Source organism: Xenopus tropicalis, chromosome 10, assembly GCF_000004195.4.
Source record: "Xenopus tropicalis strain Nigerian chromosome 10, UCB_Xtro_10.0, whole genome shotgun sequence".
In the NCBI taxonomy this organism is placed as follows: domain Eukaryota; kingdom Metazoa; phylum Chordata; class Amphibia; order Anura; family Pipidae; genus Xenopus; species Xenopus tropicalis.
Genome location: NC_030686.2, coordinates 6,254,090 through 6,274,467, shown reverse-complemented (window position 1 = coordinate 6,274,467; position 20,378 = coordinate 6,254,090). Strand labels below are relative to the sequence as shown.

General features: G+C 44.4%; 2 protein-coding genes across 8 annotated transcripts in view; one reads left to right on the top strand and one right to left on the bottom strand.

Moving 5' to 3' along the window:
• atp6v0a1 (ATPase, H+ transporting, lysosomal V0 subunit a1) overlaps nucleotides 1-10,466 on the top strand; it is a 51,629-nt gene extending 41,163 nt beyond the window's left edge. For 3 of the 7 annotated variants that reach the window (XM_012971484.3, XM_031893930.1, XM_031893932.1), the window contains exons 18-22: nucleotides 311-418; nucleotides 2,578-2,595; nucleotides 6,987-7,104; nucleotides 8,169-8,340; nucleotides 9,032-10,466. In XM_012971484.3, the coding sequence (XP_012826938.1) occupies nucleotides 311-418; nucleotides 2,578-2,595; nucleotides 6,987-7,104; nucleotides 8,169-8,340; nucleotides 9,032-9,125 (510 nt within the window). In that variant the 3' untranslated portion in view covers nucleotides 9,126-10,466. 7 annotated transcript variants of the gene reach the window in all.
• A 4,151-nt stretch (nucleotides 10,467-14,617) lies between these two features.
• Nucleotides 14,618-20,378, bottom strand: part of LOC101732252 (serine/threonine-protein kinase 17A) — a 31,329-nt gene continuing 25,568 nt past the window's right edge. Inside the window, exons 3-7 of the mRNA XM_004918717.4 lie at nucleotides 18,437-18,581; nucleotides 17,832-17,958; nucleotides 17,483-17,531; nucleotides 16,067-16,246; nucleotides 14,618-15,141 (exon numbers count right to left, since the gene is read on the bottom strand). Of these exons, the coding sequence (XP_004918774.1) occupies nucleotides 14,883-15,141; nucleotides 16,067-16,246; nucleotides 17,483-17,531; nucleotides 17,832-17,958; nucleotides 18,437-18,581 (760 nt within the window). The 3' untranslated portion in view covers nucleotides 14,618-14,882. The remainder of the gene's footprint in view (nucleotides 15,142-16,066; nucleotides 16,247-17,482; nucleotides 17,532-17,831; nucleotides 17,959-18,436; nucleotides 18,582-20,378) is intronic.

Here is a 20,378-nt window from a genome sequence, read left to right as displayed (position 1 = left end):
GCTCAGGGGTAGGCGGTGTTAATGCTATTAAATTATAAATCAGGGTACCGCATAAAAATTGTGACTCTATATAAATATATATGGTTAAGGGAATGTGAAATGAATTTCCCATTGTGTCTTGATGGGATTTTTCATGGGCAGTGATGGGAGTTTTCAGTTGTAAACAGCTTGAGCCAATCACATTGTGCCTTATATCAGTAAGATCGATGGATAGTATTGCAGTTGTGTGATTAAGCATAGGTTGATTCTGATTGGCTGAGGGACCTAACCCTGATTTATAAACCCCCCTCCCCCCCACCCACTTACCCAGGGTACGCATAACTTCGGAGGCATTCGCGTCGGTAATGGACCCACCGAGGAAGATGCCGAAATCATTCAGCATGACCAGCTTTCCATGCACTCGGAAGAAGGAGAAGAGGTAATAATCATAATATATGTTATCCTGTGGCCCTTTACTGGCGGAGGTGCCTACATTCGATTGCTCTGCAAATCTGTAGGCCCCTCAGGCAGTTATAGGGTTAAATATGTTTTTTTAATCCCCTGGGATCCCAAAATTGCATCATGGCAACATTGCTTTAAAATGTCAGTCCCTTATAATATGCAGTTTGCTCCTCTGAGTTGTTACCTATGAGCAAAATCTCATCAACATTTTGGCAATGAAACATATATATATATATATATAGCGTAAAGGGGTGGTTCACCTTTAAATTAGCCTTTTTGATCCTGAGATCACTTGCAATTGGTCTTCCATTATTTAGCTTTTTTATTCTGGTTGCTAGGGTCAAGCTTACCCTAGCAACTAGGCAGCTCTTTGAATGAGAGAGTACAAGATGCATAGGAGAGGGCCTAACCTGAAAAACAATTATTGAAAAATAACAAGAGTAAAATGGTAGCTGCACAAAGCAATAGGGTTGTTTGGCTACTGGGGTCACCGACCCCCATTTTAAAGCTGGAGAAGAATAATTTAAAAATTCAACAACAGTTAACTTAAAGGTAAACTACCACTTTAATAAGAGAAGGTGTAAGCTTAAACTGGGACTAAATACTCTCTCCAACGTTCTGAATGTATTGATCTCTCCATTGAGCTGTTCTTATACAATATATTCCCCACAACTTCCCATCAACCCTCTGGCTTTGGCTGAACTACAACTCACATTGTGGCCGAGGCTCCAGGGTCCTGGTAGTTTAATAGCAGCACAAAGAGCTTTAGAAATTAATGAAATCCAATGATCACTCAACTCAAGGGCAATTTCTTTCAATATTATGATTCTTTCATTACTGTTATTCCAAGCGGGGGTATATATTATTAAAAACAAACTACAGGTATGGGACCCGATATCTGGAAACTTGTTATCCAGAAAGTTCTGAATTACAGAAGATTGTCTTCCATAGACTCCATTATAAGCAAATAATTCTAATTTTTAAAAAATGATTTCCTTTTTCTCTGTAATAATAAAACAGTACCTGTACTTGATCCCAACTAAGATATAATTACCCCTTATTGGGGGCAGAACAGCCCTATTGGGTTTATTTCATGGTTAAATGATTCCCTTTTCTCTGTAATAATAAAACAGTACCTGTACTTGATCCCAACTAAGATATAATTACCCCTTATTGGGGCAGAACAGCCCTATTGGGTTTATTTCATGGTTAAATGATTCCTTTTTCTCTGTAATAATAAAACAGTACCTGTACTTGATCCCAACTAAGATATAATTACCCCTTATTGGGGGCAGAACAGCCCTATTGGGTTTATTTAATGGTTAAATGATTCCCTTTTCTCTGTAATAATAAAACAGTACCTGTACTTGATCCCAACTAAGATATAATTACCCCTTATTGGGGCAGAACAGCCCTATTGGGTTTATTTCATGGTTAAATGATTCCTTTTTCTCTGTAATAATAAAACAGTACCTGTACTTGATCCCAACTAAGATATAATTACCCCTTATTGGGGGCAGAACAGCCCTATTGGGTTTATTTAATGGTTAAATGATTCCCTTTTCTCTGTAATAATAAAACAGTACCTGTACTTGATCCCAACTAAGATATAATTACCCCTTATTGGGGCAGAACAGCCCTATTGGGTTTATTTCATGGTTAAATGTTTCCCTTTTCTCTGTAATAATAAAACAGTACCTGTACTTGATCCCAACTAAGATATAATTACCCCTTATTGGGGCAGAACAGCCCTATTGGGTTTATTTAATGGTTAAATGATTCCCTTTTCTCTGTAATAATAAAACAGTACCTGTACCTGATCCCAACTAAGATATAATTACCCCTTATTGGGGCAGAACAGTCCTATTGGGTTTGTATAATGTTTGAATGATGTTTTTATGGAGATCCAAATTAAAGAAAGATCCCTTATCCAGAAAACCCCAAGTCCCGAGCATTCTGGATAACAGGTCCCATACCTGTATTAATTGTATGTTGGATTGTGGAATAGTTGCTGTAATGCCTTTTTAGGTGCTGGAGGAGGGACTGAACCTTTAAAGTGGATGTAAATATTGAATCATAGAATTGTTTTTGTGTGTTGCTAACTTTGCCTTTAACACAAATTTATGTTATTGCAAGCCTGCCATGGAAGAAGTGGTAAGACCCCCTAGTCATAGTGCATGCCAGCCATCATCAGTATACTGCCAGCCGTGGCTTAGCGCTCATATAATCACTTTATTTTGCCCATCACAGGCTGCCGCTTACTGTATTATTGTGCCGTTTGCTGGGAGACGGGCTACAGACGGGCACTCGAACACTTTTCTACGCTGCTCATAATTTGCTTTATTTGCAGGGACTCATTTAAAGGTGCAGTTTGTCCCCCACCCACATTACACTGTAAATGTCCCACCGATTCAGCCCCCTTGTATATATAATGGGGCTATGTCTAAGCACATAAAAAAAATAAATTCATGGGCAGATATGGGTCATTGTCACATTCTAATATCTTTCATTTTATGATATAAATACATAAATTAATTTATAAACATATATTATTATTATTAACATTTATGTATAAAGCGCCAACATACCCCGCAGCGCTGTACAATAAGTGGGTTCCATACATTGGACATACAGAGTAACATATAAAGCAATCAGTAACCAATACAAGAGGTGAAGAAGCTCTGCCCAAAAGAGCTTACAATCTACACACATATATTATATATATGTCTGTGTGTGTGTGTGTAGAACTGCACCTTTAAAGCAACAATGTTGTGCTATATAAATATACTTGTATACCTGGGTATACACATCTTGATGTGGTTATATTTACTGTGCTGTGTGTATGTAAGTATATGTTGTGTTTGTGTATTTTGGTGTGTTTGTGTATGTGTGTCTATTCTATATCCGGATAATGGCCGTTCCAGTGTAATTGTATCCTCCAGATGATGGAACATTGATATGGAAAGTGTCCAACGTGAATGACATGATCTGTTAGGGGTTGGGCCTACTCCCAAACTGATGCTGGACCACTAAACTACATAGGGAATAATGTACCCCCTGTTGTAAAATATAAGGATACTGCAAGTCATCAAGGAATTCTGTGACAGGCGATGTCCTGATATTTTACAATAGGGGTGCATTATTAATTATAATACACAAGTTTCAGTGAGTCATGTGACACAAATGGCATCACTAAGCACCGATTAGAACTGATGACATCACTAAGCACTTTTTATAAGGATGTAATTTACAGGGAATTCATGGCTCTTGTGTATTATAAGGCTGTACTGGGCAGGTAAAGAGCGAGTGAGGTTGGGCTGGGAGGGGGAAAGAGACTGCAGTGAGGTACGGAGGTATTAGAATCACAGGAGCTTGAAAGAACTAACCCTTTAGGTGTGGGGTAAAAAATGTGAGGCCTTTGGGTGCCGGGCAGATAGTATGTGGTTTCTATGGAAGTTATAAATAAAGTTATACATACATACATACATACATACATACATACATACATACAAACAAGGGCAAAAGTAGAGTGTATAGCCACCATCGGATTGGGGATATCATAGGCTTGTTGATGCAGTCCCTGAACTGACGGGGACTATAGCTGCCATTATTAAAAAGTCAAACCTGCCCGATCGAGATGTGGCCAATTACAGGCCTCGGTTGGTAGGGCAGATAAGCTGTTCATTTGATCCAAAGGATCAATATTGGCAGCTAGAATTGGCCCGTGTATGGGCACCTTTAGGCCTCCTGGTAAGGGACAGAAACTGAGACCTCTCGGCAAAGGGAAAAGAGAGACAGAGGGGAACTGGCAAATCCCTTAGAGTTCTGGGGCAGATGTATAAAAGCTCGGGCTGTTCTGGGCAGATGGAGAGGGCATTTACCTGCTGAGGCTTTCAGGGTAATTACGATGCACAGAACATCTGTAACTTTGTCCGTCCTGTTGGGTGGAGACCGGCGTTAGACAGACATAACCCTCCCTGTATTGTATAGTCAGCAACAGGACATCAGCCATAAAATAAAGCTGGTTTTATATCCCCTTTAAACGGCAAATAGAATAAATATGAATAACTGTATAACTGAGTGCTCTTCTGAGAACTTTTGCAGTTTACATACATTATTTTTAGGGGATTTTCCAATATTCTTTGTTTTAGACTCCTGCTAGTGTCCTTATATTTTCTACTCAGTCCCTTCACTATATGGGTGTGTGCCGGGAATGAATGCTGCTCTTTACTGTTATACAACTGTGAGACAAGCACCCCTGTTACTTACGCTTATTGGGTTCAGTGTTATTTTAATAAGCTCAAGATTTCGCTTTCTTTTTATGGATGAGCGCAATGATTAGGGATACACGGAGTCCAGGATTCGCCAAAGATTCAGCCTTTTTCAGCAGGATTCAGCCACATTTTCTGGAGTAATAGCTTGGCTGTAGCCACTGCAAAAGTATATAGGGGCATGGGGTATAGGGGATATAGGGTACTGGAACAGAGGGTATATTGGGTAAAAGTATATAGGGGCATGGGATATAGGGTAATGGAATAGAGGGTATATTGGGTAAAAGTATATAGGGGCATGGGATATAGGGTAATGGAATAGAGGGTATATTGGGTAAAAGTATATAGGGGCATGGGATATAGGGTAATGGAATAGAGGGTATATTGGGTAAAAGTATATAGGGGCATGGGATATAGGGTAATGGAATAGAGGGTATATTGGGTAAAAGTATATAGGGTAATGGAATAGAGGGTATATTGGGTAAAAGTATATAGGGGCATGGGATATAGGGGATATAGAGTAATGGAATAGAGGGTATATTGGGTAAAAGTATATAGGGGCATGGGATATAGGGTAATGGAATAGAGGGTATATTGGGTAAAAGTATATAGGGGCATGGGATATAGGGGATATAGAGTAATGGAATAGAGGGTATATTGGGTAAAAGTATATAGGGGCATGGGATATAGGGTAATGGAATAGAAGGGTATATAGGGGCATGGGATATAGGGTAATGGAATAGAGGGTATATTGGGTAAAAGTATATAGGGGCATGGGATATAGGGTAATGGAATAGAAGGGTATATAGGGGCATGGGATATAGGGTAATGGAATAGAAGGGTATATAGGGGCATGGGATATAGGGTAATGGAATAGAGGGTATATTGGGTAAAAGTATATAGGGGCATGGGATATAGGGTAATGGAATAGAAGGGTATATAGGGGCATGGGATATAGGGTAATGGAATAGAGGGTATATTGGGTAAAAGTATATAGGGACATGAGATATAGGGGATATAGGGTAATGGAATAGAAGGGTATATAAGGCCTTGGGATATAGGGTAATGGAATAGAGGGTATATTGGGTAAAAGTATATAGGGGCATGGGATATAGGGTAATGGAATAGAGGGTATATTGGGTAAAAGTATATAGGGGCATGAGATATAGGGGATATAGGGTAATGGAATAGAAGGGTATATAAGGCCTTGGGATATAGGGTAATGGAATAGAGGGTATATTGGGTAAAAGTATATAGGGGCATGGGATATAGGGTAATGGAATAGAAGGGTATATAGGGGCATGGGATATAGGGTAATGGAATAGAGGGTATATTGGGTAAAAGTATATAGGGGCATGGGATATAGGGTAATGGTATAGAGGGTATATTGGGTAAAAGTATATAGGGGCATGGGATATAAGGTAATGGAATAGAGGGTATATTGGGTAAAAGTATATAGGGGCATGGGATATAGGGTAATGGAATAGAGGGTATATTGGGTAAAAGTATATAGGGGCATGGGGTATAGGGTATATAGAGTAATGGAATAGAGGGTATATAGGGGCATGGGATATAGGGTAATGGAATAGAGGGTATATTGGGTAAAAGTATATAGGGGCATGGGATATAGGGTAATGGAATAGAGGGTATATTGGGTAAAAGTATATAGGGGCATGGGATATAGGGTATATAGAGTAATGGAATAGAGGGTATATAGGGGCATGGGATCTAGGGTAATGGAATAGAGGGTATATTGGGTAAAAGTATATAGGGGCATGGGATCTAGGGTATATAGGGTGGGCATGCAGCAGAGTATTCTGTGTTGCCCCCACCCTCCCCACCTTACTTTCTCCTTCAGTTGCCCTGTGGGTGCCAGGTTCCTACCCCTCCCAGCAGTGCGCCATGGGGTTCAAGCATTTGCTGCAGAAATGAATTATGGGATGGGAAGCTTTGCTGGCTCCCGGTCCCGGAGACAATCATTCAGTCAGCTGCTAACGTAATAACATAAGGGCCAGAATCCCCCCCCCCAATCTGCCTTTAGTGTTTAATGTCGCTGAGCAGAGAGCAATGCCCCCATGGTGCCCCCACACCTACCCCCAGGGCTGCCTCTGGTTCAGTCAGTAGGTTCCTGAGAACATCAAGGATTGGGAAGAACCTGCACTTCCCAAGTACCGACCTCCTCATCCCAGCTTATAGCCAAACGCTCATGGCCACTCCCATTGCGCCCACTCATACTCCCCCATAACCTTCTCATTCCTTCTGCTTCTCCTACAGTTTGACTTCGGCGACACGGTGGTCCATCAGGCCATTCACACCATCGAGTACTGCCTGGGCTGTATATCCAACACTGCGTCTTACCTCCGGCTCTGGGCCCTGAGTTTGGCGCATGCGCGTGAGTAAAACCGTCACTATTGTTTGTCTGCATAGCAACCACTGCTGGGAGCACAATAAGCACCAACATGCCTTTTATTTTTGTTGGAGACCCAAAAACTTGCCATGCAACTGCCAGGCAGGGCCCCCTCTCCGTGCACTGAAGGGGGGGCCCCCTCTCCGTGCACTGAAGGCGGGGCCCCCTCTCCGTGCACTGAAGGCGGGGCCCTCTCTCCGTGCACTAAAGGCGGGGCCCTCTCTCCGTGCACTAAAGGCGGGGCCCTCTCTCCGTGCACTAAAGGCGGGGCCCTCTCTCCGTGCACTAAAGGCGGGGCCCTCTCTCCGTGCACTAAAGGCGGGGCCCTCTCTCCGTGCACTAAAGGCGGGGCCCTCTCTCCGTGCGCTAAAGGCGCGGAACGGGGGGAACATTAACTTACAGTGTTTGGTTTTACTGTTCCTTTAAAAGGGTTGATCAGCTTTGAGTTATTCTGAGACAGTTTGCAAGTGGTCTTCATTTTTTATTTGCAGTTTTTTTTTAGTTATTTCACTTTCAGGAGCTTTCCAGTTTGGACTTTCAGCAGCTATTTGGTTGCTAGGATCCAAATGACCTTAGCAACCAGGGAGTAATTTGAATGAAGACTGATATATGAGTTGGAGAGGGGCTGAATAGAAAAAGAAGTCATCTAAAGTAACAATTAGGGGGCATTTACTAACCCACAAGTTATTTATTATGTGTTGTTTTCCTGTCGAGGTGATGTAACAAGTCTTTATTTATTTAGAGTTTATTTGTGGGTTAAAAAAACAATAAAATAAAACTGAAACTGTAGCGTCACAGAGCAATAGTTTTTGGCTGCAAAGAGTCAAGAAGAAGGCAAATAATTCAAAACCTATAGACAATAAATAATGAAGACCAATTGAAAAGTTGCTTAGAATTGGCCCTTCCTATAAACAGAGGGTGTGCGTACTGTTAAATAAAAAAAAAACCCCGTATGGGGTGTGACCCCCTATTATGAAATAGTCGGACTCCATACAGGAGATACGTATATATATATAGAGATGAGTAACGAGGCCTCTCTTGGTTTGTAGAACTGTCGGAGGTGCTATGGACCATGGTCATGCACGTGGGCCTCAGTATCCGCAGCCTGGGTGGGGGCATCGCCCTGGTCTTCGTGTTTTCTGCGTTTGCCACGCTGACCATCGCCATTCTACTGATCATGGAGGGGCTGTCGGCGTTTCTCCACGCACTCCGGTTGCACTGGTAAGCCCCGCCCTCTTTCCCTGGCCCCAGGGCCAAGCGTCTGTATTAGCCCCATATCCACCCACCTTAGGCGGCCATATTGGGAGAAGATCATTTTTGGCAGATCAGGTCAACATATCTCCTAATGGTTGGGAAAGACCAGCCAATAGGACTGTTCTGCCCCAATAAGGGGTAATTATATCTTAGTTGGGATCAAGTACAGGTACTGTTTTATTATTACAGAGAAAAGGGAATCATTTAACCATGAAATAAACCCAATAGGGCTGTTCTGCCCCCAATAAGGGGTAATTATATCTTAGTTGGGATCAAGTACAGGTACTGTTTTATTATTACAGAGAAAAGGGAATCATTTAACCATGAAATAAACCCAATAGGGCTGTTCTGCCCCAATAAGGGGTAATTATATCTTAGTTGGGATCAAGTACAGGTACTGTTTTATTATTACAGAGAAAAGGGAATCATTTAACCATTAAATAAACCCAATAGGGCTGTTCTGCCCCAATAAGGGGTAATTATATCTTAGTTGGGATCAAGTACAGGTACTGTTTTATTATTACAGAGAAAAGGGAATCATTTAACCATTAAATAAACCCAATAGGGCTGTTCTGCCCCAATAAGGGGTAATTATATCTTAGTTGGGATCAATATATATATAATTGATTGATATATACTGATAAACTCTCTTTTACAGGGTTGAATTTCAGAACAAGTTTTACATGGGGACGGGATTCAAATTCCTGCCGTTTTCATTTGAGAACATCCGGGAAGGGAAATTCGACGAGTGAAGATCCCCTTGTTGCCCCGGTGGATCCCCCGTGTGATCATGTTCTGCTGTGAAGTTCTTGTGGTCAGTGAAACCTCCCGGTGCGCCGCCCGTGCCCACATATTGCCCCCTCCTCTCGAGCCTCCCTTTGCCCCACTGCTACAATAGGAACATTGGGCCGGCAGCTTTCGGCCTTGTCCCAACTCCATCTGGGGTCTCGCCGGCGCCGCCACTTGGGCACCCGAGGGTCCCCACTCACTTGCCTTTACTTCCTGTTCTGTGCCCCCCCCCAGATTATTAAATGCAGTAGTGTGATGCCTTTTACCCATCCCTATGGGGGCAGGAAGGCGCCCATCTTGTCTATGTGTCTCCCCTAAATCCTTAGGGCAACTTATTGATATTTTATTTATAGCCCCCCCACCCATAAAGGAAATGATATGCTGTTATTAGGGGACTATTAGCCAAGTGAAGGTCCTTCCACCTAAAATTGTCCGCGCCGCTATGGCGTCTGTCCCTCAATGATGACATCAGCAGTTGGCACCCAGTAACCAGCTGCCGGGGCCCCAGAGTATCCTGGTCGTGCCCACAATCCAACATCAGAATGGACTGTACGGGGCAGTATTATTGTCCTAGGGCCGCACTGTGCTCTCATAAATGCTGTGTATGTGATACAGAAATTATAGCCTGACGCTTTTTCCAGCTTTAGTTGCCCTTTAAAGTACAGTATTGTTGGAACTAGTGGGGCCTTGTTGTGTAAGGGAATCCATTGTAGGGTTTTACCACAGCCAATCACTGTTTGCCATTGGCATTATGCTTCCCATAGGCCCAGCCCCTGACTACATAACATTATGTGGCTATAACTGTTACAGGCAGGTGTAATGAGGCATTTAGTTGTTGCTAAGGGTGTAACCTATGGCAACGGCTGCAGGAGTTTGGCCAATAGATGTGCAGTCTGTCGTATTACCCTCCATCCCAGCCGGGGCGAAACTACAGCTTTTAACCTCCCCCTCTCAGCTAAAGTGACAGGAGGATGCTGGGAATTGTAGTTTTATTGTAACATTAGTAAATAGGCTCCGCCTCTAGCGATTGGCTCGCTCCTGTCCGTATATAAACTGTAAATATATTTAATATAAAGGTCTGTTTTAAAGATTTCTGAGAACTGCTATAGTGGGGGGGGGGGGTATAGATTTTATGAGGCGCAGGGCGAGACCCCCAGGGCAAACGATGAAGGAAGGGCGGCGCCACTGGAACTGGGTCCCACCGTAGCGTTTGCGCCCGTCATGGCGTCCGTAACGTCGCATTCCTGTGATTCTGTGACATTTTCATTGTGCGAATAAACTGTGTAATTTATGACTCCCGGAAACGTGCGTTTTATTCCATAGGGATCCGGGGATTCACGCGGGAAACCAGTCGGAATCGCTTGCCAGGGAGGCACTCACTCTTCACTCAGGTTGCCCAGGAACAGAACCCATAGCAACCAATCAGCAGGTAGCATTTACCCACCTGTATTAAAGCAAACATCTTATTGGTTGCTATGGGGGTTAGAGTTTTGTTGACATCCTTAATTGTTTGACAGGAAAACATGGTTTTAGCTTTATATAGTGAATAAAGTGCCCCCTGTTGTAAAATATAAGGATATTATGTCACTTGGGAATCCTGTGACCACCTAAAGGAATGAAGCCAAAGGCCAAGTGCTGTTACAGGTCGTGGAACTCCAAGGGGACTTATAATATCCAGGGGGGACAGGGCTACCAGGAGAAAACACAGCGGGCCCCGCAGCCCAAGTACATGGGCAGGATGAGGGGTGAAGGAGTGGAACGGTGGGGGTTGGGATGCTCGGGGTGATAATCCGTGGTAAGTATATGCACTGGCGCTAGTAACCATGGGGAGCATTGCGGCGTGCTGGCGCTTAGATATATATATATATATATATATGGCAAACGTGAGTCCTCCCCGCCCTATTGGCCAACGGGCCGAGCAGATGGAGAACGTACATAGGAACACCGTTCTTATCCCCAACCTCTTACATATGAATGGGGGCAAATTATTGATGCCTCTCTCTGCCCGATAGCCACACGGCTCCACTTAGGGCTGGGTCAGGCCTGGTTGCTAAGGGACGGGGTAGGGTGGGAGTGGGTCGGAACTTATCATCCCTAATGCAGGTACCGCCAACAGTCAGTCAGTGCCAAAACTGGAACCAACTTCTTATTGATCCCATTGGCTTTTGGATGTGACTTCTTAAATTCAATTTCATTTTCTGTTCTGTGATCCAGCGCTGCCCTCTAGTGGCCACACCTATGCCTGCATGTACCTATCCCAGTGGCAATGCTCATAGGCCTCAAAGGCTCAGAATCTCCCACTTTGTTCAACCTGAGCGCAATGAATAGGGCCCCTGCGCAGTCCCATGACAATATAGAGCCACGGGGCAGCTGTCTTGGGGCAACCATTTTGGAAAAAGTGAGGGGGTGGTATTAGTAATACCAGCAGGTGTTTTACCAGCTGGGCCAGGTAGCAACCCTGATTTCTTTCCTTAGCAACCCCCCCCCCCCTCCTTATCATCTGTCTGTTCCCTCTATCACTGCCAGACAGGGGGTAATAACGGGGTGGGGCAGAGATAGACACCCTTGCCTTGGGTGCCAAAGCTCCCCGGCCCGACTTTACAGAATGTTCTTTGTTCTGAATCACATCAGGGAGGCGCCCAGATCTCTCTGTTTTCCCATTTAGCACCGGGGGTTTGATGCAATTGGCGCTTTGCCCTAAGGGCATGTACTAAACACACCTTATTACTCAATTTGTACCCCTTTGAGACTTTAGAAACCAACAGAATTTGCTCTTTTAGTGTAGGAAGGGGCTCTAGTACCACCCCCAGGTCTGATTACTAGAGGTAAGTGAGCATGGGGGGCACTGGCTCTGTAGTGAGCCCCCGAACTGCAACACAACCATTGTAATGCAGTTTATGAAGTTTTACTTCCCCTTTAAACATCTAAACAAAGCTCTTCTGAAGGGCTTTTTGGTAGGGCTGTCCGGGTCAAAACTGCCTGCCTGGTTTTCCCACAGATGTATGGGAGGAGCTTGGGGGGGGGGGGGGGGGGAAGGATCTATAGCAAATGGGAGGACAGAAATCATATTAGTTGCTCTTTGGGCACAAAAAAGTGGGAAACCCAACAGGACGGACTGGAGACCTGAGGGAGGTCACTGGCCAACTGGTTACGCACCAAGAGTGAGGGCTGCAGAGAGAAGTCCCCTAATTGGTCCTAATATACTGAGACCCCCACATACTGGGTCAGACTGGGGGTGTATGACAGAAAGTGACCAGCAGGTGGCGCTGATGTAACAGAATTCATTCAAATTAACAGCAAACATTCCCCTTAAGGGGGTTGTTCACCTTTGAGTTAACTTAGTAATATTCTGAGACAGTTTGCAGTTGGTCATCTTTTTTTTTCATTTGTGGCTTTTTAATTATTTAGCTTTATATTGAACAACTCTGAGTAGCTCTATAGTTGCTAGGGTTAAAATCACCCTAGCAACCAGGCAGTAGTTTAAATAGTGGAAAATGAATAGGAGAGGTCTGAATCGGAAGAGAAGTGACACAAAGTAACAATATAAGTTGGATTGAAGCCTCACAGAGCAATAGGTTTTGGCTGCCGGGGTCAGTGACCCCCCAATGAAAGCTGGAAAGAGAAAAGGAAGGCAGTTACATAAATTGCGTAACTTAAGTAATTTGCGTAACTTCCCCAACACAGTCAGTCCCCCTTACGGAAGAAGGTTTGACAGGCCCAGCACTACTGCCCCCTGATGGCAGCCCGGGGCGCATACACGGAACAGGAATTCCCAATAGACGTTCGGCCCCATGATTTACTCTCCGAGACAGTTCTGGGCTGGAGAGAAAGAACAACACTCCATATTTATATCCATTTTATTTACAAAATCGTATTCAGAAGGCTGCGACTGCGCAACATTCCGTTCCTATGGCAACAAACATCAATGTATTATTACACGTGCAAAATAACAGTAACTGGGTTTTGCCCCATTGGGGCTGCGGAACACTGACAGATAGGTAAGTTGGGGGCAAAACGCACATGTTGGAGACGGTATTGTAAGCAATAAGCTAAACCTGTTACCCAGAAGGCTTAGGACCTGGGGGTTTCTGGATAAGGGGTCTTTCTGTAATTTAGGGGTTGTTCACCTTTGAGTTAACTTTTAGTATGATGCAGAAAGTAATATTCTGAGACAATTTGCAATTGGTCTTTTTTATTATTATTTTACTTTTTGTTCCGCAGCTCCTCCAGTTTGGAGTTTCAGCCGTTATCTGGTTGCTAGGGTCCAATTTACCTTAGCAACCAGGGAGTGGTTTGTGAGAGTGACTAATATATGAATAGGGGAGGGGCTGAATAGAAAGAGAATAAAAAGTAACAATAACAATAAAACTGGAGCCTCACAGAGCAATAGGTTTTGGCTGCCGGGGTCAGTGACCCCCATTTGAAAGCTGCAGAGTCAGAAGAAGGCGGCAAACTATAAAAAATAAATAATGAAGACCAATTGAAAAGTTGCTGAGAATTGGCCAGTCTATAACATACTAAATGTTAAGTTGAAGGTGAACCTCCCCTTTAAAATGGAGAAGCTGAAGCAGCGGTGGGGGTCAACCCCCCTTTATACTATAAACCCCCATATTATTATTAAGAACGAACCCCTCGGATATGTACAAGTAACAACAAGTGCAATAATAATAATAATTACAATGATCCCTTATTACATTCAGTGCAGCCTGTATATCCCGCTATTACATACCTGTGTGGCTTTGGCGCTGTCCTTTGGCTTCAGCCGTGTAATTGGTCAGAAGCCGGAAGCAATGAGTGAAGCAGATATTTACCCCCCTGTATAATATCATATTATACAGTATTTTTTTTTTTCAATCCCATCATCATAATAGTTTTTACACTGCCAATATCATGAATGAGTGACTGGGGCCTGGGGTGCCCCCTGCTGGGGGGGCTGTAACACTGAGCAATAAAACTGCAGGGAAGCAGGTTAGATACCCCCCTCCCTGAGCAATGTAAAGCAATACTCCAGCAGAATCCTGCATTGTAATCTGTTTTTCCCATGGGGCTAGCCATATTCTTCATTTCCCAGGGTGCCACAGCCATGTGACCTGTGCTCTGATAAACTTCACTCACACTTTACTGCTGCGCTGCAAGTTGGAGTGATATCCCCCCCCTCCCCCCCAGCAGCCGATCAGCAGAACAATGGGAAGGGAGCAAGATAGCAGCTCCCAGTAGGTATCAGAATAGCACTCAATAGTAAGAAATCCAAGTCCGGCTTGGGACTCCTCCAGTTACATGGGAGTAGGAGAAACAATAGGTTAGCTGAAAGCAGTTCTAATGTGTAGCGCTGGCTGAAAGCTCAGACTCAGGCACAAGGCACTGAGATGGCGCCTACACACCAATATTACAGCTACAAATACATTTGTGGGTACAAGAATAAAAGGTTAAATGGCAGAGGGAATTATTTGCTGTGTAACAGTGTCATTTAGAGATAAAAAGTGCCCCATAAATATTATGACAGTGTCCCTTTAAAAATGGCCTATTATAAATCCCAGCCTGGGCCAGTCAGTCGGTCAGTAAGGCCCAATAATGGAGCCTGTAGGAAGTGCCCCAAGCTGGCAGTAGGGCTACAGTGCCCGGCAAGGCCAAACCCCTCCTGGTTCCTCATTAAGGCGGAGCCTCCCAGCAGGTCTATTTCCAGTGATGACTCTCCAGCCGAAGTACATGAAACTGACTTGTTAACAGACAACCTCCGACTGGATCTCCTGAAGTGCATTAAACTGAGTCCTCACGGTCTTGAGTTCACTCTCCAGGGAGTCCCGGCTCTCCAGCTGCCGGCAGGGGCAATGTACGGTGTAAGCAGCCAACAGAACGATTTCCTCCGTCACCTCCGCTTCCCTCTCTTCCTTCTCAACGGCCGTATCCTTCAATGGTTCCGACTCAGTAGCAGAATTGAGCCACGGGTGCTTCAGGCACTGATCCGCTCGGATTCTCTTCCTACGGAAACAAATAATCATTGATTAAGTCAAAATTCTGATTTGCCAACACATTTAGTACTACAGGTATCAGACCCCTTATCCAGAAAGTTCTGAATTACGGAAAGGCCATTCTCCTATAGACTCCATTTTAATCAAATAATTCACATTTTGAAAAATGGTTTCCCTTTTCTCTGTAATAATAAAACAGTACCTGTACTTGATCCCAACTAAGATATAATTACCCCTTATTGGGGGCAGAACAGCCCTATTGGGTTTATTTCATGGTTAAATGATTCCCTTTTCTCTGTAATAATAAAACAGTACCTGTACTTGATCCCAACTAAGATATAATTACCCCTTATTGGGGCAGAACAGCCCTATTGGGTTTATTTCATGGTTAAATGATTCCCTTTTCTCTGTAATAATAAAACAGTACCTGTACTTGATCCCAACTAAGATATAATTACCCCTTATTGGGGGCAGAACAGTCCTATTGGGTTTATTTCATGGTTAAATGATTCCCTTTTCTCTGTAATAATAAAACAGTACCTGTAGTTGATCCCAACTAAGATATAATTACCCCTTATTGGGGGCAGAACAGCCCTATTGGGTTTATTTAATGGTTAAATGATTCCCTTTTCTCTGTAATAATAAAACAGTACCTGTACTTGATCCCAACTAAGATATAATTACCCCTTATTGGGGCAGAACAGCCCTATTGGGTTTATTTAATGGTTAAATGATTCCCTTTTCTCTGTAATAATAAAACAGTACCTGTACTTGATCCCAACTAAGATATAATTACCCCTTATTGGGGCAGAACAGCCCTATTGGGTTTATTTCATGGTTAAATGATTCCCTTATGGAGAGATCCCCCAGTTCCGGAGCATTCTGGATAACGGGTCCGGTCCCCGTATAGTGTAGATGTTGCCAATAGGCTTTACCTTGGGTTCTTGACTAACAGAGACTTAATGAAGTCTATTGCCGGCTCGGAGATGCCCTGGAAGTCCTCCTGTGAGTACTGGATATTGACCTGGGAAATGTTGAGGAAAGTCTCCTGCTTGGTGTCTCCCAGGAAGGGGGACACCCCCGTTAACATGACGTAGGTCAGCACCCCGACACTCCTGGAAGTACAACATGGAGACGTCAGTTCCTTTCTGATCGTTTGCACGGAGGAGAGAAGGATTTACGCCATTGGCCAATACATCTATTAATGATCTAATAGCTTCTAGATCATGTGAACTGTACTTCTCAGCCCTGATCCCCAAACGTAAACACTTATTATTATTTCACTCTCCAGCAGGGCTGGGGGGGGGGGGAGGAGCATCCAGAAGGATGGCCTGGGACCCCGAAATGCCCCTGGCCTGCTACATGGACACTGCTGCTTGCTAGGCCAACACTGCTGCCTGCCCCACTGACACTGCTGCCTGCCCCACTGACACTGCTGCTTGCTAGGCCAACACTGCTGCCTGCCCCACTGACACTGCTGCTTGCTAGGCCAACACTGCTGCCTGCCCCACTGACACTGCTGCCTGCCCCACTGACACTGCTGCTTGGTAGGCCAACACTGCTGCCTGCCCCACTGACACTGCTGCTTGCTAGGCCAACACTGCTGCCTGCCCCACTGACACTGCTGCTTGCTAGGCCAACACTGCTGCCTGCCCCACCGGCACTGCTGCCTGCCCCACCGACACTGCTGCCTGCCCCACCGACACTGCTGCCTGCCCCACCGACACTGCTGCCTGCCCCACCGACACTGCTGCCTGCCCCACCGACACTGCTGCCTGCCCCACCGACACTGCTGCCTGCCCCACCGACACTGCTGCCTGCCCCACCGACACTGCTGCTTGCTAGGCCAACACTGCTGCCTGCCCCACTGACACTGCTGCCTGCCCCACTGACACTGCTGCTTGGTAGGCCAACACTGCTGCCTGCCCCACTGACACTGCTGCTTGCTAGGCCAACACTGCTGCCTGCCCCACCGGCACTGCTGCCTGCCCCACCGGCACTGCTGCCTGCCCCACCGGCACTGCTGCCTGCCCCACTGACACTGCTGCTTGGTAGGCCAACACTGCTGCCTGCCCCACTGACACTGCTGCTTGCTAGGCCAACACTGCTGCCTGCCCCACCGGCACTGCTGCCTGCCCCACCGGCACTGCTGCCTGCCCCACCGGCACTGCTGCCTGCCCCACCGGCACTGCTGCCTGCCCCACTACAATATCCTACAGATTTGCAGTCTCTTGGCTTTTATGAATTCTCAGCTTCTGTATATTTTTGTTGGCAGGACAGGCCATATATTTTCATTAATTTGGGTTAGTTCTTAAGAAAGCATGCATTTTAAAAACAAAACACAAACTTACCACATATCAGTTGCAGTGCTGATTGGCTCATAGCTCAGTACCTCAGGGGCTACAATAAATAAATAAAATACAGTTTAAAAGTCTCACTGAGACAGAACGGCCCTTAATAAAACACAATCTCTAAATGAATGTAAATATTAGTAGATCTTTGTATTGACCTATCAGGTGTGTGTAGGGATTTGCCCAGAGTGTTACACTACAACCCACAGAAAACATGGAGCAGCTCAAGTTGCAGCCGCCTAGAGAGGCCCCCTACTGGCCATTTACTTTATTGCCGGTGGGAAAGCATTATGGGGATTTTTGTTGCCCACGGTTGCCCAGATCTTGTTGGCCCTAGCCTTATACTTACCCACATACTCCGGCGTTCCCAGAATCTCTCTGATCTCCTTTATGGCGTCTACCTGTCTGGAAAGCCCGAAGTCTACGATACGAATATCCCCAAGGGGACTGCTACTCGTCAGCAGGATATTCTGTGGCTGGAAGAAATAGAACTTCATGTTAATATACGAGGAGCTGAACTCAGAATTTGAACAAGTAGGAGCCCGAGGCAATATTACTTGGCCAGACACCCCCTACTGGCAGAACTGCATAACTACAGAGAAAGCAGAGTGTAGGGGGCCCAGTAAGAACATAATTAATGAGAAATTTCAATATAACTTCACAGTGCACACAAACAAGCCAAGGCACACATACATGCTAGGCCCCATCAGCCAATGAATGGGCAGAGTTCTGCCTTTTACTCTCACACTACTTCCTGTTACAGTTAGAGCTGCATCACTTCCTGTCAGCTGATCTCTGAGGGAGCACACAGCCCAGCACAAAATGGCGGCTCTAGGGAAAGGATGTAAAAGGGCAATATTTACTGATATATATATTCCAGTTTGGGAAGGAACAAACATTATTTCGGGGATGTACTAGAGTCTTCTTCTTCAAGGAACAGCAAAACAGATATACCTTTAAGTCTAAATGAACAACGTTGCTTCTGTGTAGGTGCAACACCCCCTGCAAAATCTGGCTGATCAGTCGGACAACGTCCTTCTCGGTGAAAGCCTCGTCCTGGTCGGCCACACACTGCTCGAAGATTTCCCCGCCAGCCGCACTAGGAAGGCAAGATATACAGAATGTGTTATACAGGCTGACAGCAAATACAGTATGGGATCCGTTATCCGGAAACCAGTTATACAAAAAGCTGCGAATTAGGGTAAGGCCGTCTCCCATAGACTCCATTTTAATCAAATAATTCAAGTTTTTAAAATGGATTACCTGTACTTGATCCCAACTAAGATATAATTACCCCTTATTGGGGGCAGAACAGTCCTATTGGGTTTATTTAATGGTTAAATGATTCCCTTTTCTCTGTAATAATAAAACAGTACCTGTACTTGATCCCAACTAAGATATAATTACCCCTTATTGGGGGCAGAACAGCCCTATTGGGTTTATTTAATGGTTAAATGATTCCCTTTTCTCTGTAATAATAAAACAGTACCTGTACTTGATCCCAACTAAGATATAATTACCCCTTATTGGGGGCAGAACAGCCCTATTGGGTTTATTTAATGGTTAAATGATTCCCTTTTCTCTGTAATAATAAAACAATACCTGTACTTGATCCCAACTAAGATATAATTAGCCCTTATTGGGGCAGAACAGCCCTATTGGGTTTATTTCATGGTTAAATGATTCCCTTTTCTCTGTAATAATAAAACAATACCTGTACTTGATCCCAACTAAGATATAATTAGCCCTTATTGGGGCAGAACAGCCCTATTGGGTTTATTTCATGGTTAAATGATTCCCTTTTCTCTGTAATAATAAAACAGTACCTGTACTTGATCCCAACTAAGATATAATTACCCCTTATTGGGGCAGAACAGCCCTATTGGGTTTATTTAATGGTTAAATGATTCCCTTTTCTCTGTAATAATAAAACAGTACCTGTACTTGATCCCAACTAAGATATAATTACCCCTTATTGGGGGCAGAACAGCCCTATTGGGTTTATTTAATGGTTAAATGATTCCCTTTTCTCTGTAATAATAAAACAATACCTGTACTTGATCCCAACTAAGATATAATTAGCCCTTATTGGGGCAGAACAGCCCTATTGGGTTTATTTCATGGTTAAATGATTCCCTTTTCTCTGTAATAATAAAACAGTACCTGTACTTGATCCCAACTAAGATATAATTACCCCTTATTGGGGCAGAACAGCCCTATTGGGTTTATTTAATGGTTAAATGATTCCCTTTTCTCTGTAATAATAAAACAGTACCTGTACTTGATCCCAACTAAGATATAATTACCCCTTATTGGGGGCAGAACAGCCCTATTGGGTTTATTTAATGGTTAAATGATTCCCTTTTCTCTGTAATAATAAAACAGTACCTGTACTTGATCCCAACTAAGATATAATTACCCCTTATTGGGGCAGAACAGCCCTATTGGGTTTATTTCATGTTTACTTGATATTTTAGTAGATTTAAGGTATGGAGAGTCAAAGATCCCTTATCCAGAAGGCCCCAGGTCCAGAGCATTCTGGATAACAGGTCCCATACCCGTATTTAACACTCCCCTTTACATGCTGCTATGCTCGGGTCGGTCTTATAACCTGTGGGGCCCAATTGGGGCTATTTCGGCAGGGCCCCCTATACAAGGTGTTGCCGGCTGGCATAAGGTTCCAGGGTTGGGTGGGCCTACGTCTGGCCCTGGCAATGCCCAGCTGCCCTATGAAACACCATGCAATTATCAGGCAAATGATTTCCCACAATTCCCGCAGCAGCAGCTTCCTACGTTGGAATGGAAAGGATATGAATGGGCTGGAAACCCTGTGTGAGTGCAGTAATGGCCCCATAATCACTCAGGCAAAGTTACTGATTACCAGATTGCGGCCACA